Raw genomic sequence first — 26,680 nt, forward strand, 5'->3', positions numbered from 1 at the left:
TATCAATCGACAGTCTGTCTTGATTTCCAGTGGAGGGCAGCGTTTAGAAGGGGACACACATTTCTCATGACAGGACTTGTCTCTGTGCCCGGCAGAGCATGAGTTAACATTTTGGAAGAAGCCCACAAATCCCATCGCATTGTAAATAAGAAGTAGCACCTTTCTAAATACTTAAAATTCTAGGCGTAAATCATTTTGTACTTGGAAAAAATAAAATATTCAGTATTTGAATAAGTCAAATTCCTCCTGGCGTCTCGTTTCAAGTATGCAAACACAAGGGAAGACAAAGCATCAATTGGATTTGTACTTTGTGAAAATCCCAAACAGGCCACATGGAGGGGGACAGGGGTGGAAGGACAACTTGATAATGTTCACGGAAATAAAATACCACCTGCATGTTTAAGATACTTCTGGGTCTCCACAACTGAAAGTTGTATTAAAAACACAGTGATATTTATACAAGTTTTTGTTTACCTGAAACCTATTTTTTGAAGACTTTAATACATCCAACAAAAGGATGAACTGAGCTGCTAGTGTCGGGGCCCAACTTGTGTCAAGTAGGTGAACGTGTTGTAGAGGAGGTGCCAAGCTCGATTTGCACTCCAACCGCCCATTTGCAAGTACCAGGAACATTCACACCGAAATATGTGACGTATGATGAACAAATAAACCAGCAGGGAGCCGCAGTCGGACTTTGTTCAGTACCTATCATAATAACAGCGCCTATTGAAGTACCAACACCTAAGAAAACCTGGACAGTAAGGTACCCATTGAGAAAACCATATCGCCAAATGAGACAGAATGACATCGCCAGAATGTAATATCCGAAGAAGCTAAGAAGATGCTGAAGGAAGATGAATGATGACGTCATAATAACCCGGACTGACTCACATATAGAAGATATAACGACCTGAGAATGATGAAAAGAGACAAAACACCATGAACAAGTCACATCCTAAGCCTAAAGTAAACCAATTGATGTCAAAATGTCAGAAACGTATGCCATATGCACGATGAAGATATTCAGTTAGGTTAAACGTGTACATATGGAAAGTAACCGCAAGAAGCACAGAAACTGTGAGGCTTGCTTCTGCTTAGTAGTAAGATAGATTGTGGCAAGCGCCACATGTACATATCTACCTCAAGAAGGCACTTTATATAAGTATACTTCCACTACGCACAAGGGCAGACTCAAGCAAAGGTTACTAAAGGTCTCAAGAGGAGAGCTTCCCAGCAAACAAATCCAGATTTAAAGACGGAGAGAAACTCGGACAAAGGTAACCATGCCAAGAAGCCATGGTCGTATCGGCTGAAATAGTCCAACAGTGGATACAATTAATGAGAAGAAGAACAGAGTATCCTGTTCAGAAAGGTCAAGATAAGCCACAGATGGCAGACGACTGGCAGAATTAAATCAAATACTCAAAATTGCATGGAGAATAAGACGATTTCACAGTGTCAGAATCACGTGGACCGAGCGAGCAGAAGGGATGAGACTTTCCCACCTATGCATGGACCCTTGCCATGCCCAGACGCCTTAACTTTCCGAGACCAAGAAGGAGACTCGAGGCCAATCACAAAGAAATAGACACATGACCACTGAAGTGATGATTGATTGTAACTATAATTGGAGGGAAGCTGGGGGTGCAGACCAACTCCTTGCACCTGTCAGGCTATTCTGCACGCTGCTAAGCAAGTGGAAAAGTATGAGTGGGGTTGATGCCAACCCAATCATAGTGGACCATGTAATCTAGGGTCCAATAGTTAGTAGAACCAATGAGACGTCATACTTTTAGTGATGTTTACAGTAGCCATTTTAAAGGAAGGGCTTAGTTGCCACATCTGACATTGTTTATCCAATACCCTCGCCCTGTTACCATATACAGATATAGTGCCTAAATTAAAGTTACCTTCCTAGAACCAATCAAGTTGCATGCTAAGTTTTGAGAGTTACACATCGGTGATGAGTTTTTGTTATAAATACTATGGGCCTCATTACACGGATGGCGCTAAGGGTTCACCGGTACCAGTATTTTACCTGTACCGGTAAATCCGTACCGCCTTACTATGAGGTCCCTTTGCGGGTTGGGGAGTTTAACGCCTGCTTTTTGCAGGCGTTAAAAACCAACCCGCAAAGGGACCAGGGAGCTTTGCGGTACCGTAATTAGCGCCTTCCCCATTCCCATAGAGCCCTATGGGGCAAAAATGGGAATGGGGAAGGGCAATGGTGGAAGGGGGAATAACGCCAACCTTGGAATAGGGTGGTAATTCCCCTTTCCACCAAGGCGGTGCCGGTATTTTATCCGTGTAATGAGGCTCTATGTTTTTTCTGAAATTAATTGGAGTTGAAGCGAAAAGGAAGATTGAGTGATTGCTGATATTCATGAACTCCCCAATTTAACAGACTCCCTTTGCCAAACTATTGAGTTGTCATTATTGATTTGATGCGAGAGTATTAATCTGCATCCCTATCCATCTCAAGGGTGCTGCTACTCATCTTAAAGTGCTGTTGGGAAACCCCCAGTCCGATGGGCCGGCTGGGGTCCCTACTGCGCAGTTTGTACCCAACACAAGCCCTTTAAGATGAGGTACCAATACATGGAGATAGATGAGGATGCAGAATATACTCAAACATCAATAATCAAACTGACGCAGGAAGTTGGCAGTGCGTCTGTTATATCAATCATCTAAAACGGGGAGTATAACAAACATCAACGAACACGCTCGATCTTCTCACTCAATGCATTTAATTTAAAAAATAGCTTATATACTAAAATCTCGTCATCATTGACATCAATCTACGTGGCAAACTACAAAAACCTATTCGGTAGAGTGATAGGCTTACAGGGAACATCTAAGTATACGTTCCATACTGGTCAGGGAAGTGATGATTGGGTCTCTAACATTAGGTGGACAACTAAACCCTCCTTTAGTGCAGGTCATTATGAACGTCCTCAAATACACGACGTCCCATTGATTATACAAATTATAGGGCTCTCTATTACGTGGCCCTCTATAATTGGTTGGCAACTTCGTACCCCTCTGTAATATTCCACTCACGCCAGCAACACGCAGGGTGGCATCCAGGTGCTGGTGGGCTGGTCATAACCATAGCTTCCCACCTCTTAGCCTGTCATCGATCATCACTCTGCAGTCTGCCAGTCAAGTGGCCCTTTGAAGATTGACCTTGGAACTGTTCTCTGCGCTTGAGAATATAAGGGAGTATAGGCATACACTGTCCTTTGGTTTCGATGTAGCTCATCACAATTTCTATTTCAATCCAATCACGTGACTGGAGACCATGTATCAGAGCATTTTGCTGTATTGAACGCTATTAAATGAAGAACCTCTGACGTCTTTAATGTTCTTGCACCTCGCTTCAGAAAGTAATTTGTTATTTTCACACGTCCTCTGTAGATTCTGCATGAACATCCAGGCTCATGGTGGCCTTGACTTTCTGGTGCTGGGCCAGCCAAGCCTTCTTCAATTCACTTCCGGAATTAGCTTACTATGACAACTGCACCACTCAGAAAAAGCCTTTCTATCCGCTGGGTGCAGACTCTGCTAAAGTGTGTTGTGGAATATCTGTAGCCCATACATTCCTATGCATATATGTTGGCACATCGCTGCAATCTATTTGCTATGTAGCCAGCCTTAAGAATACTTGTCTGCTTGCGTTGCTGCCACTGTAAAATTGTAAAATGACTTAATATCTTCATTTTCTGCAGCATGAGCATCTTCATCTCGAGCCCAAAACGTTTGCTAATCTTTGACACCTCCTTTGATTCGATAGAATATCTATGCTCTTCAGTCTCTTCTTATGGGTACATCAGTTCTGCTCTTTATGACGTCGCCAACCTCCTTTCTCGCTCGTTTTTCCCACTTCCTCCGGGATTTCGATCAAATGGCTTCCTCAGTGGGAACCTTACTTCCATGATTCTTTGCAGTTTAGGTATTTTTACTGGTACTGTACGTGTCTCACACTCTGGCTCCCAACATATAGAGATAATGGGGGAGGAGCTTGAGTGGGGGTACTTGACTCCACCTCTACATAGGGGTTCGGGCCAGCACCCCGTTTGGTTGCAAACTATCTTCTATCCTTGCTTATTTAGACACGTCACTAGAATATTTCTACTGTGCTTGATTTACAAAGCTCTCCATCTCCTGATATCTAACATTGTGTGTCCCTGCCTGTGAGTGGTTTGTGTTACGTTGCCTTGTTCTGCCTATTGCCCCTTGACACAGAGCTCAGGATTGCACAGCCGATGTCCCCGTTTGTCCCTTGGGTTTGGGACCCAGGGTTTTTCCTCACACCCTGTCCCTCTCACCATGCTCCACATAGTCTCTGACAAGGATCTGCTGTGCAGATTGACTCATATGTACTTTTCCCATGTTCCTCCTTCCAATCTCCTCTTCACCGTCCTGTCTGCACTACCACCTTTCTCCCGCCTCTGACTTCTAGGCATAACGCGAATACCGCCTTTGTGGCAGTTGTGATGGTCTTCTGACATTTCACCGGCTACTTTGCCTTCCGCACCACATTCCCGTCTCCCAGCCGGCTCTGAATGTGATCCTTGTGGCAGGTGTGATGGGCGCTGGCCACTGCTTCTTCTGTGTCCGCGCTTTGAAACGAGGTACTTCAATGCAATTGTAGCACACTATAAAACACCGAAATAAATAAAATGTTGACAAAAAGCTTTTAGATGTTGCTTAATGCCTTCTGCTTTTCTCTGAAGAGCACCTTGGGGACACCTTCAGTTTATTCTGCTGCGTACTGTGAATTGAACGCATCCCATTCAGCGCTACCTTTGATCTTGTCACTTGATCGAAATTATTGGCACCCCGCCGGGGCAGACTGGTCCCACACACTCCCCAATGTCATGCTCTTCTCCGGCCTTCCCAAGTAGACTTTTGTCCATTTTGACCCCATCCTCTTCATGTGCTCCTTCTACCTTTCTAGTCCTCTTTCTGCCTCCAGTATTCTTTGGTGCCGCCCCATTGGCTGACTGGCGGGACTGAAGAGCTCCCGCCTCCGCGCGTCTCTAGCAGCCAGACAGCCTTTACGCTGGAAATGTGTTGTTGATTTTCTTGATTTGTATTTGTTTTCCTTCCCCAGCTCCAGTTCCCTCTGCATTTTGAGTCGAGGTCTCGGGAGAGCACTAGCGTGAGCGTCGCCATGGCAACGTTGGGAAAAGGCATGTCTCCAATATTCCTGCGAGAGGTTCTCAGACGATCCGTAGCCTCGCCGGCTAATTGGAGCGGGAATTGAATTGATGTGGGATGCTGTTTTCATGTCAACCTTTCGCATATCCATTTTGCCCACTGTAGCCTGGCGCGCTTACGAGTGCGCCTTCTTGGAGTGTTGTTCTCGTGCAGTCTTCCCATGCAAGTGCATCTGTCTTTAGGTAGCAAAGGCAGACTGCACTTAATGTTTATTTCTATCTATTTGGTGCTGCAAGACGGCCGATGAATACAGGACGCTTTAGAGTGCTGCGGTTGAAAAGAGGGGTGGGGACAAGGTTACAAAAGGTGAAACCAAACATAAAAAAATGTTTGGCAAAAAGTGCTGCGAAAAAAGAACTGGGGGGTGGTTTAATGAACGTCATACCGCTGGCCTCTAGCCTTGGCTCCATTGGGAGGGTTTCCAGTCATTTACCCAACCTCTTTTGTTGTTGTTTTTGTGGCTATTGAGTGGTGCTACAGCACCTCATAAAAGCCAACATGAATAAATTGGCGTGATGGGATGTGAGGAGTGACACACAGCTCGGTACTGCTGTTTGGTTATTTACCCGCTGGTTCACTGCCCATGGCAGGCTAATCCATATGACCATTCCCGCCCACTAGGTGTCCTTCACCCCCAAAGCCAACAGATTTGGCTTATGTCTAGGTATTAGATGGGCACCGACATGACATGCCCAGGTACTCGCACCATTTTCCAGCTGTTGGCATCTTACGGCAGCCACTTAGAGGCCCTTACGTACCATTCTAGCAGTGCCTGCAATGCCTGTCTTATGCCTACACAAAAGCCCAGGCTGTTGACTTTGCCACTGCTTGTTTCCTTTATGTTAGCATGCTTGATCACTCTATTTTCTGGATGGGAACAATGGGCTGTAGGGTTGCGATGCAGGAGGGACCACTGTCCTATGCATGCGTGCTGCTAGAAGTCCCATGTGAGATTGGCTGGGTGGCCAGTGAAGGCTTTGGACACTCTTCGGAGGCTGGACTTTCTAGGGTACAGTTGTGTTGAGAACCTGTATGCTCTGTGTTCTGCTGCACCGTAGACCTGAGCGCCGGCTCACGGCGGCGCTTTGCGCTCGCTTTTGTGCCAGCCATTCATCACAGAATGGCTGGCTGCAGTTGCTTGACGGTACAGTGACTGTACACTTTCGCTCCCTTTGCCATTTATCTGCATTTGTTTCTATTTTTAGGCCACTTGGTGACACTCACCCTGGCAGCAAGTGAATGTTCTTCCGCCCATAGGTCGTGCGCAAAGCACCCCCTTTGCAGCCTGCTTTCTCTTGCCTGAGCCAAATGGATCCCGAGTACCCAAGTGTAGGAAGCCCCCATTGAGTACCTGGGCACTAACTTTGCTGCAATGCCTTGTACCTTGCGTGAAAGGGAAAGAGGCCGGAGGGATCACTCCCTCTGTTAGACACTCAACAGCGCTTCATAATCTGGGCTCGAGGATCACCTTATTCAGCCCCAGGGGTACTGCAAGATTTTGAAAGCAGCACTTAAAATCACTACATTCCAGCAGCTTCCAGAAAGGTGTGGCTGTTGACATGTACTTTGATTCCTGCAGGTGTTCGGGGTTGCCCCCCTCTTTTACTCTTTGCCCAATGCAGATGAACTTGTGTCTAAATTTGAAGTGTTATTCCACCACTGAAAGCTATGGTATACATTAAAAATATGCCATGCTTGAAGTCTGTCTGGATTCAGTAAGCGACTCAACCGTCAACCTGTTGGTCCATAGTCTGGGACATGCACCACATGTACACATGTAAAGGACGGGAGAATAGCTCGGGGGCAACGCATATGTCTTGGACGTAAGACAGCGCATCAGAACACTGGTTCGAATCTCAGTCTCGGGTATTAAGCGCAGTATAAATTGAGAATTGTAGGATTGTGGATGTTGGCATGTGCCCAACTCAGTCGCAATCCCTAACTTTGGACTGCAGTTGCATCTAGACATAATTGTGAATGTTAGCATGTGCCACACCTAGACGGAATTATGAACATTGACGAGCACTACGCTTAAAAGGAATTGAGAATGTTGGCATGTCCCACACTTGGATAGAATTATGAACATTGGCCGTGCGGTATCTGGATGGTATTGCGAGGGTTGGTGAGTGCCACACTCGGACTGATTTGTGTAGGTCAGCAAGTGCTACACTTAGACAGAACTGTGAATGCTTGTATGTCAAATGTCACATAACCAGTGGTCGAAGTGTACGAAAAGACATAGTGGAACTATGTTCCCTGCTGGCCTGCACCCCCTCCTCACAAACCCCATCATCACGTCCCCTCCCACAATACACACCACCAAACACTTGCACCTGCTGTTTAAGGGAATGTTCAGCGCAGTGCACTGAAAGGGCAATTTTCAACTTCTTCTTACACATTTATTTTAAAATGAAACTACTCCGGAACGGTTTCTTCTTAAAATAAAAGTATAGGAGCTGTAAATGGTAATTTAAAAAAGAGGAGCACTGCTCCCGACCGCTCCTGCTCACTTCGACCCCTGCAAATAACCCACTAACCAATATAAACTCTAACTCTCTGCATACTTAAAAAAACTCACACAACCATCTCTTTCACAACCAGCTGCACGCACTTCACAACACTGCAACAACACATAAGCCGCACCAACAGCACACGCGGACTGACACCGATCCAATACTCTCACCAAAGCTCAAGCACCCGGTGTCTACCGAGTTGAAGCTGCCAACAGTCCACCACTCCTCTTGCTATCCTACACCCTCTTCACCTTACTAACCCATCCCACCTTCTCATTTACAGATCCTCCAGAGCGCCTGGGGACCACTTCCGTTGGTGACGGTGCGCTATATAAGTACCGTTAACATAACATAAAAGAACAAATATAAGTGTAATGGTGTTTGTCCATGTTGGCAGCTGACCGCTTAGTGTCATCTCTGACTTGACCTTAATGTGGCTGATAACCTCTGGCCTATGCTCCCGCTAATGTCTGCAAGCGTTTGCTCTCCATGTGTCTAGGACTGCTACTCCCATAGTCAGTGCTGAGGGGTTATGGGAGATGTAGTCCAACACATCTGGAGAGCTCCAAGTTGCAGAGCTCCCTGCTCCTTGGATGTAGTGCTAACAGCAGTTTGCTGTTTAAAACGTTCATTGTCCGTCCCCTTGGCTTTCTGTCACCTGTTGATCTAACAAATGCCCTTTGGGAAAAGTGAAGACCCGCTTTCTTCTCTTACACACCTCCTAGTTTCCAGTTTCTCGAGTTTCCTGCTTGCTCTTGGAGGCTTACCTGTGGAAGTCTCTGTTCCCTGACTGCTCGCACGTCTTTAGAACACTAGATTGCCTCTGTTCGGATACTCCTGGCGAGCTTACATTTTGGTACTTGTTATAAATTGTTCATGGAAGTTAATTTCCCATCTCTGGCATTTCAATAATAATCTACTTTTGGGTTCAAAGGTACATTTGCAGTTCCTATGAGCTGCTTTTTTGATACTTCAGGCAGACCTGGAAGGGCCCACACACCGGCCCTTAGGAAGGCGGACCTCCATCTGCTGGTTTAAGTGGTTTTGTTCTAGTTCTAAGGGGTGGTTGCGAAACTAACAGACTTCTGCATGACTGCATCACAGGCAATTCAGCAAAGTCCTAAATCTGTTCCATCGCAGCATGTTCCAAATTTGAATTTGATAGTTGCTTGGGATTCAGTGACACCCTGCTATTGGTGATCAGCCGCACCTCCCTAGCCTCATGGAAAGGGGCTTCCCTCTGGGGAGAAGTGACGCCATCCAGAGGATTGCCGCAGTACATGACCAGCAACAATACTGCATAGTTATGATTTGAGAACGGCTCCATGCATGAATTGCTAAACCAGCCGATTCCTTGGATCCAGTTTTTGAAGGTTAGTAGTTTGTTTTGTAATGGCAAAGAAAAGTCTTGAATCGCGAAAGGATTGTCTGTAAACAGCATGTGGAGGCTTAAACATTGTAATGTGCATGTTAAACTGTAGACCTTGCATGGAGAGTCATTCTGTGAACGTTGTAGTTAGTATGTCAAGCTGTAGAACGTGCAATGTTTGGAGTAGAATACTCCATGCAATCAGCATGCCAGGTTGTAAACATTGAAATCAGCATTTCAATACGTACACATGGGAAGCAACATGCTATTCTGGTGACATTGGTTCGGGTGTGAGGCCTACAAGCCGAAGGTGCAGATTACTACCAAAAGCTGGTGGGTGTTACTGTCTCAGACACGTGTGTGTTCGATTCTATTTAGAGAAGAACAGGGTATTCTTTCCAACAGAAATGACCTAAAAAGGAGGCAGCAAGAGAGAGCAGAGGTCAAGCAACCTTTACAGAAGAGCATTTTGTTTGAGTAATGTAAACTGCTTGGTCAAGGAATAAGAGATGGAATATGAAATGGGGACCCAAGGACCTTACAATAATATGCACATTGACAACCAGATACATGTTGCATGGAGTAGTCTTGGGAACCGAATGCAGGAGAGGTGGCCTGGGGCTGGTTTGGATAGGAGGTTGCCCCCTGAAATGGTACTCAATGTGAGGGGTCAAGGGGGGCGAGTGTGCACAGCCTATGTTTACAATCCCTTTAATACGTTTTTGAGATTATTTTCTCTCTCTGCGAGGGGTTCAAACCCACGAAAAAGGTGCCTCTGTGAAAAGCACTCACAATTTAGACAAGAAAAAAAGACCTTGGCTACAGAGCCAATGGTGTGGGCTGCACTCCCAAATACCACGTGGTGGTGTGTAATATTCCCTTTAAATTGAAGAAAGTAGTCGAAGTGTAAAATCTTCAGTATAGAGAAAGGGAGAAAAAACAAAGCCATTATTTTAGCTGAGGTCAAACATCGTATATGCATGCTTTGTTTGGAGGCAAACTTGTTTAAGAACTGACCTGTTGATGCTCATAACAGCGGGTATGTCTGTAAAGTGGTAATAAGCACCGTGCATCTGCTACCTACTGATGAATATTGAACTACTTTTTAAGATAAGAAATCAGAAAATTAAAAGATTACTGAGCATTTGACGCCTCGACTACTTGCTTCAATTTATAGGGAATATTACACACCACCACGTGGAATTCGGGAGAGCAGCCCACACCATTGGCTCTGTAGCCAAGGTCTTTCTTCTTGACTCAATGTAAGGGGGCCAGGGTCATGTGAGCCTTGAAAGCCAAAGAGATAGTAGGTGTACAGGGGAAACCTGGTCCTCAAAACACATACTTTTTTCTCTCGCACTCTCATCCCCTCCAAGATGTTAGCAGCAATGGCAGTTTCTGGGCATTGTTCTTTTAGTTTTCTTAAGCTTGTATTGAACATGATATATTCTCCCTGAAAATGCCTCGCTTCTTAAACCTCGGCATTCTCCCGGGCACAGGATACGTTTCCTTTTAATATTCTTCATTCTATGCCCTTGGTGGGAAGAGGGAGGTGGACTTCTCATATGGCGTGGAACAGGCTTGGGAGGAAGGTCGCTTCTGCCACTTGAATATAAAGCTTATGCAGAAGGGGGGGGTGAGGCCGAGAAGGCGCTGGGACTGTTCTGCTGCCTTGCCATTCCAAATGCCCCATCTAAAAGCGCTCTGATTTTAGGGTACAAAATAACCTAAAGATCCGTTCCTCCTCAGTTGGTCCTAGAAAGCAACATATCCCCCATACCCCTCCATTGATGTACGTCAACGGTTCAGGTATCTTTCTGCTTAACTTTCTTCTCTAGGAATGATAGATTATGGGTGGTGTAGTTCGTAGACCCAAGACTCTGTGGACCCTTGCTTTAGGTTGAAGAGTGTTGCTGGTTATGCCTTCTCTAACGCTCATTGCTGCTTGGTCGCTCTGTAGTTGGTAGGAGGCAGGGTGCACTACTCGGGCAGTGTTAGAATTGATAAATTCACTACGCGGTCTGCAGTACCGAGGACAAGTCACACAATGTTTTGGTTGCTGGAGTGGCAGATGGCCAGATTGATTGCGGTTGTCACCGCCTGTTGGCATATGTGTGTGGGGGTATGCTAAACAGTGCGTCAACTCAGGACGCCACTTTCTCGCTTGTTCTTTTGAAACCTGAGATTTGTGGTGCGTAGTAATCTTGAGCTGATTATTCTGGAACGGACTTATGCTACATTATGCTTTGGCGGGATTTGTATCGCATTCATTTGCCATTTACAGGACCACGTCCGGCTGACCCAAAACTGATATCACTTGCCCATTCACCCTCCCTAGCTTCACTCTAACGCCACACAATCTTCAACCCAGATTATCTAACAAGCTGTGACCTCGCTGAACCGTATGGCCGTGGTGGAATTGAAGGAAGGCTCTATAAATAACTTCCTACACGAGTTCTATCACCAAGCTCTAACTTAAAGAATCAGAAAAGGCAACAGCTGTTGACTTGTGACAACGCCGCCTTGTTGTGCCACCGAATGCTTGGCGTCGGTTCCAAGCCCAGCGCTATGAGATGGACTGGTGACCAAGCGCACCCCAGTCTCTGAGATACCAAAGAGGGCTCCTATGTTTCATTGGCACCTACACATTGAGTCCCTTGCTGTAGAAAGGCTTTCCTAATATTAAAAGGATCTGCAACCTGCAGCGCTCCAGAGGTTTGGGACTAGGACTCCCATGATCCCTCGCCCTTGAGTGTGCTGGCCAGAGCCGATGGGAGTTGCAGTCTGCACCACAGCCGAGCCGAAGGTTGCAGACCCTCGCCCTGTTGTGAAGGGCCTGCAATGGAAACACAAATCCAGAGAAGTGGCAGGCCAGCGGCGCAGAGCAGCCTTTGAGCTGGGAGAGAAGGTTGCCTTCCTGGCGGAGGATGAGGAAGGGTAAAGACATCGTTGCCACATGTGCGCTCCCACTCGCTGTGCTTGACATGATAGAATGACACCATCCAAAGTGATTTTTACCTTCGTGTGATTTCATTGATCAGCCGACACCTGTTTCGCCCGTATAGTGCGTTCTGGCTCATTGTACATTTGTGCTTACCTGGTAAATAAAGTGTAACTAGGTCATAAGTCTTCTGCTTCTTAACCAGGGTTTAGTAGCTGCGGTTGTGATGCATGTGGCAGGAGGTCAGGAAGGCCCCCTGCACCCCTGTGTAACCCACATGTTCCTCAGTTGCTGTGTAACGAATACAGTAAGCCTTGCCGAAGCAATGTTTGAGAAACACATCGGCTTCCGAATGTTATCACACACAAATAAAATTCACTTTAGAACTGTGCCATTCTCATGCCGAAGTGTATGAAATAAAACCTACGGCCACCCATGTGTGCCCGGTGCCCGTCCGTCCGTGCTTGCCTGCATGGCACTCGGGCATATGCATCGGGTTTGCTTTGGATGGCAGGCGACGCGAGTGGACCCCATGGAAGGGCCGCCTCTGACCTTTCTTGGAAATTGATCAAGATCCTGTGTCGGTTTCACGGAGGCATGCGGGTTCTGGAAGTCCCTCAGCTAAATGCATGCGCGCCAAACAAGACGAAACTGACTGTCCATTGTGTGGCCCTTGGGGAAACTTTTTTTCATAGTTATTTTGCGCAGTCTTACCCTGGCGTTTCGCAACTGCTCTTTTAATAGTCCAGCCAGAACTGTAGTCCAATATTAGAATGTGGCACCACAGTGCAAAAGGGCCTGTGTGCGGTGTATCATGACACACTGTCTGGGAAGGGGGAGTGGTGCAGTGGATTCCAGGCAGTTGGCACTCGGGTTGGGGCAAGTCAAGCAGTTTGCGTGATGTAACCGCATGCTGAGTGGAGCATGTTCAGACTTGCAAGGACAGCTGCCCGCTTCTAATACCCGCTGCCATGTGCTATGATACCGATATGGTGGCAGTGTGTGCGCGCTATTGAGGTTCTCCATGCACTGGTTTCCTTATTGCCGGCAGTAGCATTCTCTGCTGATGACATGTGAGATGGGGTACTCGGCTTCTGGGTGGCGCATTTGCCCACCCATGCTTATCTCTGTTGCCATCCCCAATCACTACCTGTTCCTCCCCGCCCAAAACACAACCAATAACCCTGTATACCTATACCGGTCCATGTGGACAGCTCACCGGTAAGGCACTCACCCGGCCAGTCTGCATCCAGAAGGGCTGAGTCCGCACCCCATTCTTCTGAGGTTGATGCATTGAGTGCCATTCATTTTGGTAATGGTTATTCTCATGGGTTTTAGAAGCAGAGAAATCCAGTATGAAGCCGTGTAAAAAACAATCGGGAACAGCACCATCATCCAGACTTCCCGCCGATGCCTGATGCCATTTAGAAGCACGGGTCGGCATTCTGTAACACTTCTAAAGATTGGAGCTAAAAACACTCCTGTTTTGGCCTTGACCCAACTAGACCTACATATCCATAGTTGGGATCCTCTTCTTTTAACCCAGGGGTCTGCATTCTGCAGCTCCTATGGATGTTTTGGTCTGCGACTTCCATAATCCCTCTACACTGACTGCTGGCTGGGGTTGATGGGACATGAAGTCCGGGAAATCATTGACCGCTTCGCCCACTCCCAGGCCCACATTTTCTCCGCTGATCCAGACCACCTTTCCTTGGTATCCCGGTTTTTGGGAAGTTTTAAGATTGGACTAATGCCTGCACGCATGTTTAAAACCCAGAGCCAAGCTTTCAATGGATTGTTTTTCCCCCACAAGGAGTCTATCAAATGAATCTGTGGGAGAAGAGAAATCCATCAAAGGAGCAATTCCTTGGCGGTTATGTTCTTTCGATGGGTACCTCTCCCGCAGATTCCTCCTCCCCCTCCCACCGTAGTTTATAAAGCTGCAAGCTTTGAACCTTTCTTGGGTGTTCTCTTGGCTTTTCCCTTTTGTCCCTGTTGTGGTACTGTATTGTGGCATGGTGACGGTCCTAAGCGATGTGCGACGATGCCACAGGAGGCAATGTGCTGAAAGTGACTATAAGCCGAGTGGGCACCAGTCTAGCTTCTGTGCTCGGGTCCTGGGCCACTGAGAGGGGTGACAAGCAGGAGAACTGGGGGGCGCGGAGAGAGCCCTCCGGGGAGGATTGCCTTGGGTTATTAAGTTACCAGCTGAATATAGAGTCCGGGAGCTCCTCTACCGCAAGCCTTACCTGTCTATTTTGGGGGTTCCAGAGGCCCCTGCTTTGTTCCTGACGTGACTCAGCCAGGCCTGGCCAGTGGGCATTTGTGGCCGCTCCGGCTTCCTGCAGGGCAGACTGCTCCTGTGCGCCTCCCACTCTGCTTTTGCTTGGGTGTCACCTTCTGGGTAATGGACGGGTGGCAGGGCACAGGCCAGCTGGCCCTGGCGTGGTGTGGTTTTGGGACCTTCCCCTATGCATGTGTGCCTATGATCTGCTTTGGGCGATAGCAGCTTCTACTCTTGGAAAGCTCATCCGCCTGGATTGCCGTTTGGTTCTGGCTTTGCCTATTACAAGTGTGACCACACATCTGGAAACCTCTGTCTTGCAGTTTGCTCACATGACGCTTCTTGTTGTTTAAGACCAGGAACCCGACGTGTTTGGCTTTAAAGGGATGTGTGATGGAACACACTGCGTGGGTGACTTCAGCAGTGTTAGTTGCCCTGCCTCTAGAAAGTCAACCTCATCTTGTGCAAGACTACTCCGTTTGGCTCAAGTTTAGGCTAACCTTTTCCTTGCACACATGCTCATCGAATCGACAGGATTGGATCTCGTCACCCACATCCATCTGTCATTGGGTGATGGCTTCTGATCCAGGACAGGATGACTTGGACCCAGAGGCCTCCTTGTTACTGATGCTCTTGCAGTTCTATTTGAGGTTAACACGCAATTAGATTCACTGCACAAACATACAGAATGCAAGGCAATTTTCCATGTAATTGACATAATCCGTGCACATTAAAAAGCGATCAATCATTCACAGTTTATTAAATATAGTGTCGAGCAGCGGCCGTGTCATTAGCCAGCCATGAATTAATTTGCAAACCATATACTCTTTAACATTTAGGGTGAGGTTCTGGAAAGCTGCACAGTTGCTGCATTGCAGCTGACGAGCTACATCAAGGCTCTGAAAGGATTCCAAACCTGCAGTCTGCTTTATGTTCCATTCAATGCTTTTTGGTTATTCTTGTTGTAAAATAGTAAACCTACAGTAGCTCCGCCGCCCTCTGCCCCTTTGAATACTCTGAAAGACCCCATGTCCACTTGAAAGCAAAGCACAAACTTGCAATACCTCCCATGCCCTAATAAACCCGCGCAGTGCTAGAGCGCCCTTGGTTTTTACCCTTGGCGGAGGGGCGCCACCCATCTGCGCGCTCTTATAGCCCGTTGGACTGGCAATCTGCCCTGTAATTCTGGTACTAAGGAGATTTTCATTATTGGCAATTTGTTGCAGTGCCTCACTATTTTTTCACAACTTGTGCATTCTTCTGCAGCTTGAAGTTGTTAGGCAGCTGACCGCGTATGGCGGTTGCTCGTTTATTTGCAGACATGTACATACAAATATAACCAGATGGTGGGCATACCTACTACTTGCAGTTACACCTTCGGGAACCATACATGAATCGTCTAGGAAACCGAACGAAAAATAATTAGCAAATCTTGGTTGGAGTCTAGGTACATTAGTCAGTAGTGGTTGTTAAGTTGCAGCCTGTGATCCGTTATCTGGCATGGAATTAAGCAACAGTGTCGCCTTCTGGTGGACACTACCAGTTGGTGACCGCCCTCTGCTCAACTTAGTAGGCCAGAATGAGACGCAAGCCTTTCAAGGGGGCCAAGGGACGTTGTCACCAAAGAGCGTAACGATGAGAGAGAAACTGAGCTGCTGGGAGCTAAGACTTATACCAGCCATTAGTGCCGCGGCCTTGTCTCAGATGTAACAGCCAACATTCCAATGGTCTAATTAAGCCTTGGTACCTGAAGGGGAAGGCGTTACAGCACGTTAGGTGCACGGAAGCCTGCCTTACAGGTCGGAGCTGGTCTCCGCTGCACTGCGCAGCCATAAGAACGTGACCATACAGATTAATGCTGCATAGAGGACCATGCTCTGGGAGGAAGAAGCCACCTGCCTCACCTCGGCCCCCGGAGGAACGAGGCGGGTGGGAGAGCAGAGTGGTTCCGCTATGGGGAGGAGCAGGTGAGCGCATTGGCACCAGGGACCTCCTAATCAGCCCAGACGGTCTGAAAGGCTGAATTCCATTTTACTGTGGGTTATTGGAGCTCATGAGTTCCCAGAGAAACTCCTTTCTGAGGGTCTGAGCTGACCAGATGGTGCTGTAAAGGGTGCTAATGAAGCACCAAAGGGCTCCATTGCATGCACAGTGAGCCGAAGGTGGAGGTCATCAGCACAAAATTAACTCCAACAGGAAGGTCTCTAAAGCAAGTGGAAGTCCTTCAGTGGGGACAAAAGGAAGGTCTCAACTGGGGCTTTGTGTGACAGAGCTTCTCCATCTCCTTTCCCAGTGTGTGCAAATCATGAAGGGAAGCTTGTAGCCATCACAGGTGGTTGGAGCCTCCCCTACAAGCATGCTGATTGGCCAGGGTTTTGGAAACTGTGAGAAGAATACATCGGCATAAAATGCAGGCTTCTATTGGGGGTTGAAGCCTACATCATAAACTTGCTACTGAGAAGAAAGCATGATCTAATGGAAACTCGAGCAGCATGATTATTCACTGTCATTCCATCATTACTAAGGTGGTGGCCATGTCTGCATCTAATGTTTGGACAGAGCAGATCTGGGTGCGTTGGCAGAGAATGGGCATCCGAGGAAGACCAGTGATAGATGTGGGCAACCTGGCCCAAGCATGAGGGCTGATGAGGTTTGAGATCTTTAATGACTGTCTATGGCAGGCTTGTGGTAGCCACTGGCGATCTATTGGCATGAATGACATATATATTGAAACCTCAGAGTTCTTAGTGCCAGTCAAAACGCAGAGTGGAGGATGACTTTGAAAAAGGAAAGGAGTGCAAAGGAGGCCTTCCATTAAGACATTGCTGCAGTCCCATCTAAAAGTGACTCACATTTATGCTTGGGTTTAAAACTGGAATATCATCGCGCTGAGAAGCAAGGGCACTCCCGTGTGTAAATCTAGTTGGCCCAGACACTTACGATCATCTCTGGAACCTGCTTCCAGCTGCAGTCTAACGCCTCAATTGGTCGCTCTATGTACATCCCTAGTCTTAGTATTACAGTATTAAGTTGATGTGAACCGTAGCCTGATCTGCACATGAAGACTATCCCTGTTCTACATTGATGGTTGAGTTGTGGAAAAAAATGGAGGCCTCACTGATTCGGGTGATGACGTGAGCTCACAGATAATATTCCTGAAGTTCAGCGCCTTCTTGCCTTTATCCCCCAGAACCGCCTCGTTGATGATCGTTCAGCAAGAGCTCATGCCTAAAAGTGTTCCATATCCCTTTAGGAGATGGCAGGCCAGTCTTAAATAGCTTACGCCCCCAGCCGAAACTTCATGTCAATAATAACTGAGGCCCATCAGGAAATGTAGGACTATCTTCCGCTAGTGAGAGGGCCTCTCGTTTTCCCCCTTTCCTAGCACACAGGTCGAAGAACACAGATCCATTGTCTTTAGAGTTTTGAAAGCATTGCCGGTGTTTATACTGCTGAATATGGTCATCTTACACACATTTCATCACATTGTTTGTGTTAAAAAATAAACTGAATAAGGATTCCAGTGAAAGTGAAATAGTTTGAGAGAGGGTTCCGGGTACACAATTCCCTACGATTTTAGCCAATCACATATTGTTTCTGGTCATGAAAAGACCGGTTGACCATGTTTTTGTTCAATTTAGGAAAGTAAAGTACTCTTGCGTTGTTTATAACTTCAGGCTTCTTTGATGTTCTTTATTTCAGTTGCTGCATTAACAAGAATTTAAAACGATATCCTGTGTGGTGTGCTCAAATATGCATCAGTATTTTACCTGCATGGTTTTGCATTAAAGCACATATCCTATTGGTGTGATTTAGTTTTCTTATATCTGTGGTATTTAAGCAGACTTCTCAGTATAGGCAAAGGTTTTCATATGATGAGAGCACCCAGTTAAGTGTGCTGCACGTTGTTGCTAATTTTAGTAAATGTTTCCAGCAAAATTGTTCATTGTTAATAAATCACTGCTGATCAAGTTGGAACACTTGTTTACTTTTGGTTCAATTTCTTTTGTCTTTTTAGGTACGTCAAGGAGATGGCGTTCTGGATCTGGGCTCTTGGCATTATTAATGGTTTCTGTCTCGTCTGTGCGGCCAAAGCAGAGACCAATTATTTTCTCAGTGACATGGAACTAAATCGGTTGACGATCAACACGGACACTGGCACAGTGTATGTGGGTGCAGTAAATTGGCTGTATCAGCTTTCGGACGACCTGCAGGAACAGATGCGAGTGGAGACGGGACCACAAAAGGACAACAAAGCCTGTACGCCGCCAATCGACGTGACTCAATGCTCCCCTATAGAGATGGATAATTACAATAAGTTGCTTTTGCTAGACAAACCAAATAACCGGATTATCGAATGTGGTAGTCTCTTCAAGGGAATATGCTCTCTGAGAACGATGGAAAATATAACGAACCATTTGTACTATGAAATGGGCGGAGGAGAGAAGTCTTTTGTTGCAAGTAATGATGAAAAGATTTTGACGGTAGGAATGGTAACATCTATAAAGGACAAACGGGTACTGTTTGTGGGGAAAGGAAATGGGCCGCATGACAATGGAATCATCATAAGCAGCCGAGTACTCTATCAAACCAAGGATAAGGACTTTTTTGAAACCCTTACGGATTCTTCGGTTTTTAAGCCAGAATCTATGTCTAATAACCATCAGCAGTTCATTAAAGTATTTGAAGACGGAGACCATGTGTTTTTCATCTACAGTAGACTGGATAAAGTTACGAATCAGAACCGGACGCTAATTGCGCGACTTTGCACAAACGATCCTGTTTACCAATCTTATATCGAGATGTATATGGAGTGTGAAGACAAGCCCAAAAAGTACAATGTCTGCCAATCCGCCTATGTCACACAACCGGGGGAGGAGCTTGCAGAGGCCATGACTAAGTCTGGACTATACGGAAGTGAGCCCGTAACAGCTGAGGACAAAGTGATTTTTGCCATCTACAAGGAAGTCCACAAGAACTCTGACAAGGTCCGGTCTGCTCTGTGCACTTTTCCTTTGAAGCAGATCAACGAAAAACTGGAAGAGAACAGGAACAGTTGTTACACTACACTAAAACCTACATTTCCCGACAAAAAGCCTGTTTTTTATAAACCTTATGGAATTGAAATCAGCTGTGTAATGCATGTAAGTACACATTGATGTGCATTTTAGCACCCAAGGTATGTTAAAAATGGTCAGAGGCCAGATTACAAACATTTTAGAAAATGCCATGAGATTCTGTTGTATTGCATTTCTTTGATCTTGTTCATGACCGTTTGCATTGGAGCCCATTTTGAGCTGGCCGGAGCAATTGAGGAGCCTCTGTAAAAGGCTCCTGGCATCTCCAGTTACAATATTACAAAATGTAACAAAGCAAGTCCGGAGGAAGCGCAGTATGTCTAGTTTCTGAGACTGGTTGTTAACTAAACTAACCTCGTTTCATTTTTGACTTCTATACATTTCCGACACTCACTTGTGACTGAGACCTCTCTGCAGGAGTACAGGGATGAGTAGTGGTTTCAAAACTTCTTAACTAAACGTATAAACCTCGACGGGACTCAGTCCCACACTGCTGGCAAAGCAGCAGTGACCTCAATCATGGAGGTGAAACACATGGTGCACCCCCTTCACCTGTAAGGTAGCATGTGGCAAGGGCAGGCAATACTCTTCAAGAGGGTGTGAGCCAGCACCGAATCGCCCAACACAATAGTGCTATGGTATCAAAAGAAGATTTTTTTTTATACTGTTAAAGTTTGCGAACTTTCCACGCATACATATCAAATCACAACAATCCATATCCAAAAATACAATTTTTACATTACATTCAAATATAAAATCTCTTAAAATATCGTGAAAGACATTTTAATTCTAGCTACTTCATCATTCTCATACTGCTGCTATTAACTTCATCAATGTCAATGGAATGAAGAACCATGTAATTATAGGTGAATTCTTTTATCAGGACACACATCACTAGCGGTCCGAGTACATATCTAAATAGTTGTCCAAACGTTCTCTAACATCAACACTAAACGAGTCTCCTTTTACCAACCCTCAATACCTTCTAAACGGAGGTCCATAGGACGCATAATGCATCAGCCCAAGAGACATGGCTTTCTACGTTTTGTATATGATGCACCATACAGTGTGTAAGAAGATTTCTCCATTTCAATTTGTGACTTACAGATTCTGCATGTACGTTTATCTCTAGGTATATTGGGCTTCAGGCCACAGGCCAGTAGTAGGGCACATCGATGGAATCGGAATAACATTGTAAATCTTCAGAGGGTGCTCTAAAGCACTTGCACTTGGGTATCTTTGCGGGCCAGATGAGTTGAAGTTCTGCGTCTCATACTCCGCTGAAGTTACTTTAGTGCAAGGTAATCAATGCTGTTACACCAGTCCCAGAATAAGGCCTTATTTTTTTGTTCCTTGCCCAACAGTGTGTAAATCACATTGCCAGTCGATCTTAGCGTGAAATTTCTCAAGTCCTTCAGCAATTTCTGGAGCGACATCTGCTTGAGAAGCTGCCCAAATGGCCCCCCTAATCTGATCATCCATATTGAGGAGCATTTTGAGGTATAATATGCTACTTCCAGCCTAATGGCCTCTCTCCTTCCATCAGGAGCTGCAGCAAGTGCTTTCCCATTGTTGTGCTGCCACTTTTATTTTTTATTTTTTGTAAGAAAGCACTTCCTTATGCTGATCGTGTTGCTCCAGATGCTTTGCGTCCTCCATTCCTGATCTCTTCCTGTTCTCTCCACCCTCTTACTTCACTCCCTCTCCACCCCAGACCCGTGATTGGGCGTGCTGTCCTTCTTAGGTAAATCCCCAGGGCAGCCCCACTGCCTGTTGCTGCCGCCTGGGCTAAGGGCCCTAAGGCTAAGGGCAGCTCCCACAGTTGCAGCTCCCAAAGGTGTTTGCCGTGGGAGCATGCGGCACAGCCATCAACCAGCAGCGACTGACAAGGTAAGAAAGGTGCAGGCAGGGGGAACAGCCATTACTGCTCCCTATTTAACTGTCCCTCCTCTTATTACTTCTATTAGGTAATGTTGTAGTCTGTTACACATCACAGTTGTTTGTTTACATATCTGGCATTAGGTGAACTGTCGTAAATAGCCTTGGGCTTTTCCCTTTTCTAGGAAAGTCAAATCTGGGTGTTTTTGCATTGTGGCATAGGTCTGTGCTGTCTTCTTCTCCTCTCTCCCCCCTCGTTCTTCACCTTCCTTTATCCCTGCAACCCTCTATGGTGCTGTCAGTCTCACCCATCTTCTCTAACTGCTTTTCAGTCACCTATCCCATCCCTCTCACTTAATCTGGAAGGAAGACATTCAAGAAGGATATCCTGGTCTCCAATCCAGGCCTTCCCATTGTTGATACCTACATCAGTGCCTCATGCAGACAGACTCTCACCAACATCCTCTTTGTCATTCCCTCTCCCGACCTGTGGATCCTGCATATGGTGGCAGTTTTCTCTCCTCTTTCCTCCTCACCCATTAATGGTGGCAAAAGATGGGAGGTCCTCTTGTCCTCCTTCCTATCCTCCAGAACCATCATCATTGTCTATCTAAATGGCACTGTCATAGTCCAGGGCACTCCAACCTCCTCCTCCTTGATAGCCATCTCCCACGTTTTATGAACTTTCTCCCTTCTCCTGCTAGACCATATGACATCTCTCTGGCTCCTCTGTCAGCTAGCTCATCTACCTTTCTGGCTCCTCTGCCACTCCTCTCCGCCTCCGCCACTGCCACCCCCTCACTGCCTCCCCTCCTCCTCTTTGTCCTATTCCCCTTCCTTCTAACTCTGCCCCCTCTCTGGCCCCTCTGCCTCCTCCACTGGGTGTACCTCTCTCCTGTACCCTTCCCCGGAAGACTTTCAAAAGTATCAACCTGCTCCACGTAGCTACTCAAAACTGGCTCTGCTGTCAAACACTCCTCTGACATCGAAGACCTGGACCTGGATGTTCTCGCTCTCACTGAGACATGGTTCATGGCCAGCTCTGTCACATGTTTTGACACTCTCCTCCCTGAGGGCTACAAGATCCTCTGCGCAGCCCAGGACCAATCAGCCCAGTGGTGGTTTGGCCCTGATCATATTTGGGTGGGGCCCTGCCTCTGTCATTCCCACTTAGGCCTACTCCTCCTTTGAATTCCTGGTTAGCAGGTTCTCTATCTTCCTGGCCTCTCTCAGACTTTGGCCACCATCTACAGGCCACCAGGCCAGGTCGCCCTCTTCCTCTCTGAATGGGCCCATCTCCCCTCCTCTCTATCTCTCAGCTTCTCATCCTCAGCGATTTCAACATCCACTTGGATGCCTCTGTCCCAGATTCTGGGCTTTTCTGCAACCTATGAATCTCTCTCACTCGCTCTCTCTCTCGCTCTCTATTCTTCCCCCCGGTCCGACACACTTAGCCAGGCAAACCTTGGATGTTCTCATCTCCTTAGACATCCCCAGCTCTAACCCTTTCACTACTCCACTCTCTTGGACTGACCACTTTCTTCTTTCCTCTCACCTGATCTTGTACAGAGGGGTGGTCCTGTCCTCAAACATTTAGACTACACTTGATTTTTGTAGTTGCAATTCTGACACTTCTCCAAATTAGTGTTAATGCATCTACCACAGTATGCAATATTGGAGGAAAGTTCAAATCCATAAACTGGAAAAACAGTTGTAGTGTCCTTTATTAATTAGGCCACATGTAAACACATTGGAAATTCGGTGTAGGAAACTCAAAATTATAAATAGAAAAATAGGTAAATTGAACATAAACCTAGTCACCAGTTTAGTGAATAGTGTAAATGGAACAACATATTTTGTAAATATTTAGTTCATATTACAAAGACATTCCATTTACAGTGGTGGCAGGTTGTCACTAGATATGGACTGTTTTGGTCCGTGCAGTCCAGTATTCTAAAGTGACTTATTTGAAAATATACTTAAGATTCAAGATTCAAGTTGGGTACAGTGTGTTGACTGCACACAGCTGTAGTGGTGCTGTGTAGTGTTTCCTGTGTCCAGTGTTGTAATATTACATCATATTTGCCAGTTGGACAGTGTAGTATCACAGTAACATACAATATTTGCACAACGCCAGGCTCATAGCTTAAAGAAACCTAAAAATAGGGTCTGCTAAAAGGCACCTGAAACTGCCTGTCTCCCTGGCAAAACCTACCCGAGCACTGCCACCTTCCTTCGCGGTCATTCGTCCTAGGAAGTGAGTTTCAGTTGCTGCTTTTGCCTCCACTTTCTCTCCTCACCCCACCCCACCCCGGTGGCTGACTCCCACTCTGACACAGCCCTCTCCAACCTTCATCTCTCCACCTCCAACACTCTTAATATCCTTGCCCCTGTCATGAGAATCCATCTGAAACCTGCCTCCAAGTGCAACTCTTGGTATGACTCTGAACTGGCTGCACTGAAATGCAAGTGCAGAGCAGCCGAGCGATGGAGGGCTTCTGGCACACCCCCTGACAAACTGGGCTGCTGCCTGCTCCAAAGGCAATACAGACTCTTCCATCTTCTCCAAGAAGAGGGTCCACATTCAAGACCGTTTCTCTGCGGCCTCTAACGGCATGGCCAAACTTTTCAAAATCTGCAAGGAGCTGGCCAACCCGACTGCAGTTTCTACCTCTCCTGTACCTTCCCATGCCCTCTCTATGGCCCTGACTTCTCATTTCACTGCTAAAACCCAGAACATCCTTTCCTCGCTTTCATCTACCTCTCCCAGGCCCCCTCTGGCCACCTTTGCCCTCCTCTCCTTCCCTTCCCTCCTCTCCTCCTCCTATATTACCTGATGTTTCTAGACAAATCCAATCTATGAAAGTTTCACCTAAACCAATGCTCCCCTGCTCCTCCAGAACCATTAAGGACAACATTGTTTCCCTCCCTCCAGACTTGGCAGATTTCTGTAATCATTCCTTGGCCACTGGATATTTTCACTCTCTCCTTAAGCACTACCTTTTGCATCCTCTCCTAAAAAAGCCTTCTGCCGATCCTTCATGTCTTGCTAACTATCGTCCAATCTCTATCACTCTTTTCCTGAGCAAGCTCTTGAAGAAGCTGGCCATCTCTCAGCTAAACATTCATACTGAATATGTTGGTTATCTCCATGACCATCAATCTGGCTTCCTATTGTCCAGAAGCAGGGAAACTGCTTTCTTGAACACCCGTGAAGATCTGCTCTCTAATCTTGACTCCAGCTCTCGCACTGTCCTCATCCTGCTTGACCTCTCCTTTGCCTTTGACACCGTCAATCGCGCCACCCTGATCGATCGTCTCAGCGTGAACCTTGGAATCACGGGTCAGACTCTGGCATGGCTGACCTCCTTCCACTTGGACTGACCCTCCCAGGTCCAACTAGGGTCCTTTCTCTCCACCACCTCTTTCCACATTGAGTGTTCCCCAGGGCTCTATCCTCTCATCCTGGCTTTTCAATGTCTATCTGGCCCCCTTTGCCCGTTCAATCTCTACTTTCTCCTCTAACTTTCAGTCCGCGGAAGACACACAGTGCTTTCAGACTACGCTCAGCCTCCTCTTCCCTCCTCGCTCATTCCGGACTGTCCATCCGTAATTCCGGGATGGTGTGCCTTCAATGATGTCTGCCTTAATGCCAGTAAAACCCAGATTCTTCACATTGGGACCCCTGCTCTCGCTTTCCCTCTCTCTGGCCGCCCTCATTGGGACCCCTCCCCTCACCCTCTCGTGAAGCAAAATGCCTTGGTGTCATCATCTACTCCACTATCTCCTTCTCTCCTCACATCACATAACTTTCCAAGAAGGCCCACTTCCAGCTGCACCTCCTCAGAGGTATTCTACCTTTCCTCACCTTCCCCCAGAAACTCGCTGTCTCCAGAGCTATGGTTGTCTCCAGGCTGGACTATTGCAACAGCCTCTTTCTCAATCTAAATAACTCTGCCCTTCGCCCTCTTCAACTAATCCAGAACAGGACTGCAAGACTTATCCTTGGCCTCAATCCCAGGGACCTCATCTCTCCAGCTATGAAATCTCTCTACTGGCTCCCAGTGGCCGCGAGGATCAAGCTCAAGAACCTCTGCATCATCCACAAGGCGTTCTGGGGCCATGGTCCTCATTATATCCAACTCTCTCTTCCCAAAGCCCTACGCTCAGCTACCTCCAACTGTCAGCGATTCAGACGATACTGCAAGCAGAGAGTGGGCGGTAGATCGCTCTCCTCTGCAGGTGCCTCCCTCTGGAATGGCCTCCCTGCCCCTCTCAGACTTGACCAAGACCACCTTATGTTCCAGAAGCTGCTCAAGACCTTCCTTTTCTCCTCTTCCTTCTCTCTCCCTTGCTAATCTTTCTGACTGCTCATCCTGACTGGTTGCGTGGTTGCCCTCAGCGTCGCACAGGGTACCATGCCCCCCCCCCCCCCCCCCCTTTCGGCCCGTCTCCCTGCACTGCCGCCTGGCTTACCCACCACTCCCAGTTGGGGACTGCACCTGTGTAGTTCTTTGCCGTCCCTGCACTTACTCGGAGCCCTGCTGCTGCGACTGCACTTCAGACCGCACCCTCTCCTTTGCACTTCTCGTTTGCACTTGCACAATCTGACTGTCACAAGGCCTAGTAAGATCGTTTGTCTTGTTATTCCTCTGTTCCCCTCCCTTGTCTTGTGGCGCCTAGAAACACTTGTGTAGAGGCGCAATACAAATACCAAATCATATCATATATCCTATCATTGGGACACCTGGAGGAAGCCCTAGGGCAGGCCGCCAGACCTACTCTCCAAAACATCCAGCCAATTGAGTTCCAGTTTCATGTGGGGTCCATAAACTAAAATAAGAAACCAATTGAGGTCATATGATATTACAAGATTGTAATTGTACTAAAAAGGCAGACAAACTAATTAAACATTAACAACTCACCCCTGTAATTTAATACACAGGATATGCCGACCCTTTGGTAGAAGGGGACATTATGGGTATTAAGACAGGGTTATGTAGGATGTTGTCTTTGCAACTATATGTCTTTAAAAAAGGCTAGAGTGGGGTCTTAATTTTCACTAGGGCCCTTAGAACAAGGCCAAGGGACTGAACCAATGTAAATACTTTAATACCTTCTATCCAGGGCTCTGCAGCATCGAGGCAGGTTTCTTGGTGCTGTCCAATGTGTTGAATCCGGTTTGAGGTTGTCAAGCCAGTGAGACAGGATTCAGAAATGTAGTGCAACTCAAGCAGCAATGGTACTTGACTTGAAGCTTGGAACAGGCAGGTGATGTCCGGCTTGTGATAGCTCACAAGCTATAGAGGAGCGTGCCAAAGGCAGTGTCTTTTGTTCCTGGGGTGCTCCAAGGCCCTGTTCAAGGTCTCTGAGCAAAGTGAATCCTTCTGCCCT

At 46.9% G+C, this 26,680-nt stretch overlaps 1 protein-coding gene across 3 annotated transcripts in view; it reads left to right on the forward strand.

Moving 5' to 3' along the window:
• Positions 1-26,680, forward strand: part of PLXNB2 (plexin B2) — a 775,326-nt gene that overhangs the window by 419,624 nt on the left and 329,022 nt on the right. For all 3 annotated transcript variants that reach the window (XM_069627846.1, XM_069627845.1, XM_069627847.1), the window contains one exon: positions 18,349-19,474. In XM_069627846.1, coding sequence (XP_069483947.1) covers positions 18,362-19,474 — 1,113 coding nt within the window. In that variant the 5' untranslated portion in view covers positions 18,349-18,361. The remainder of the gene's footprint in view (positions 1-18,348; positions 19,475-26,680) is intronic.

This window comes from Ambystoma mexicanum, chromosome 12, assembly GCF_040938575.1.
Source record: "Ambystoma mexicanum isolate Mex_15411 chromosome 12, UKY_AmexF1_1, whole genome shotgun sequence".
In the NCBI taxonomy this organism is placed as follows: domain Eukaryota; kingdom Metazoa; phylum Chordata; class Amphibia; order Caudata; family Ambystomatidae; genus Ambystoma; species Ambystoma mexicanum.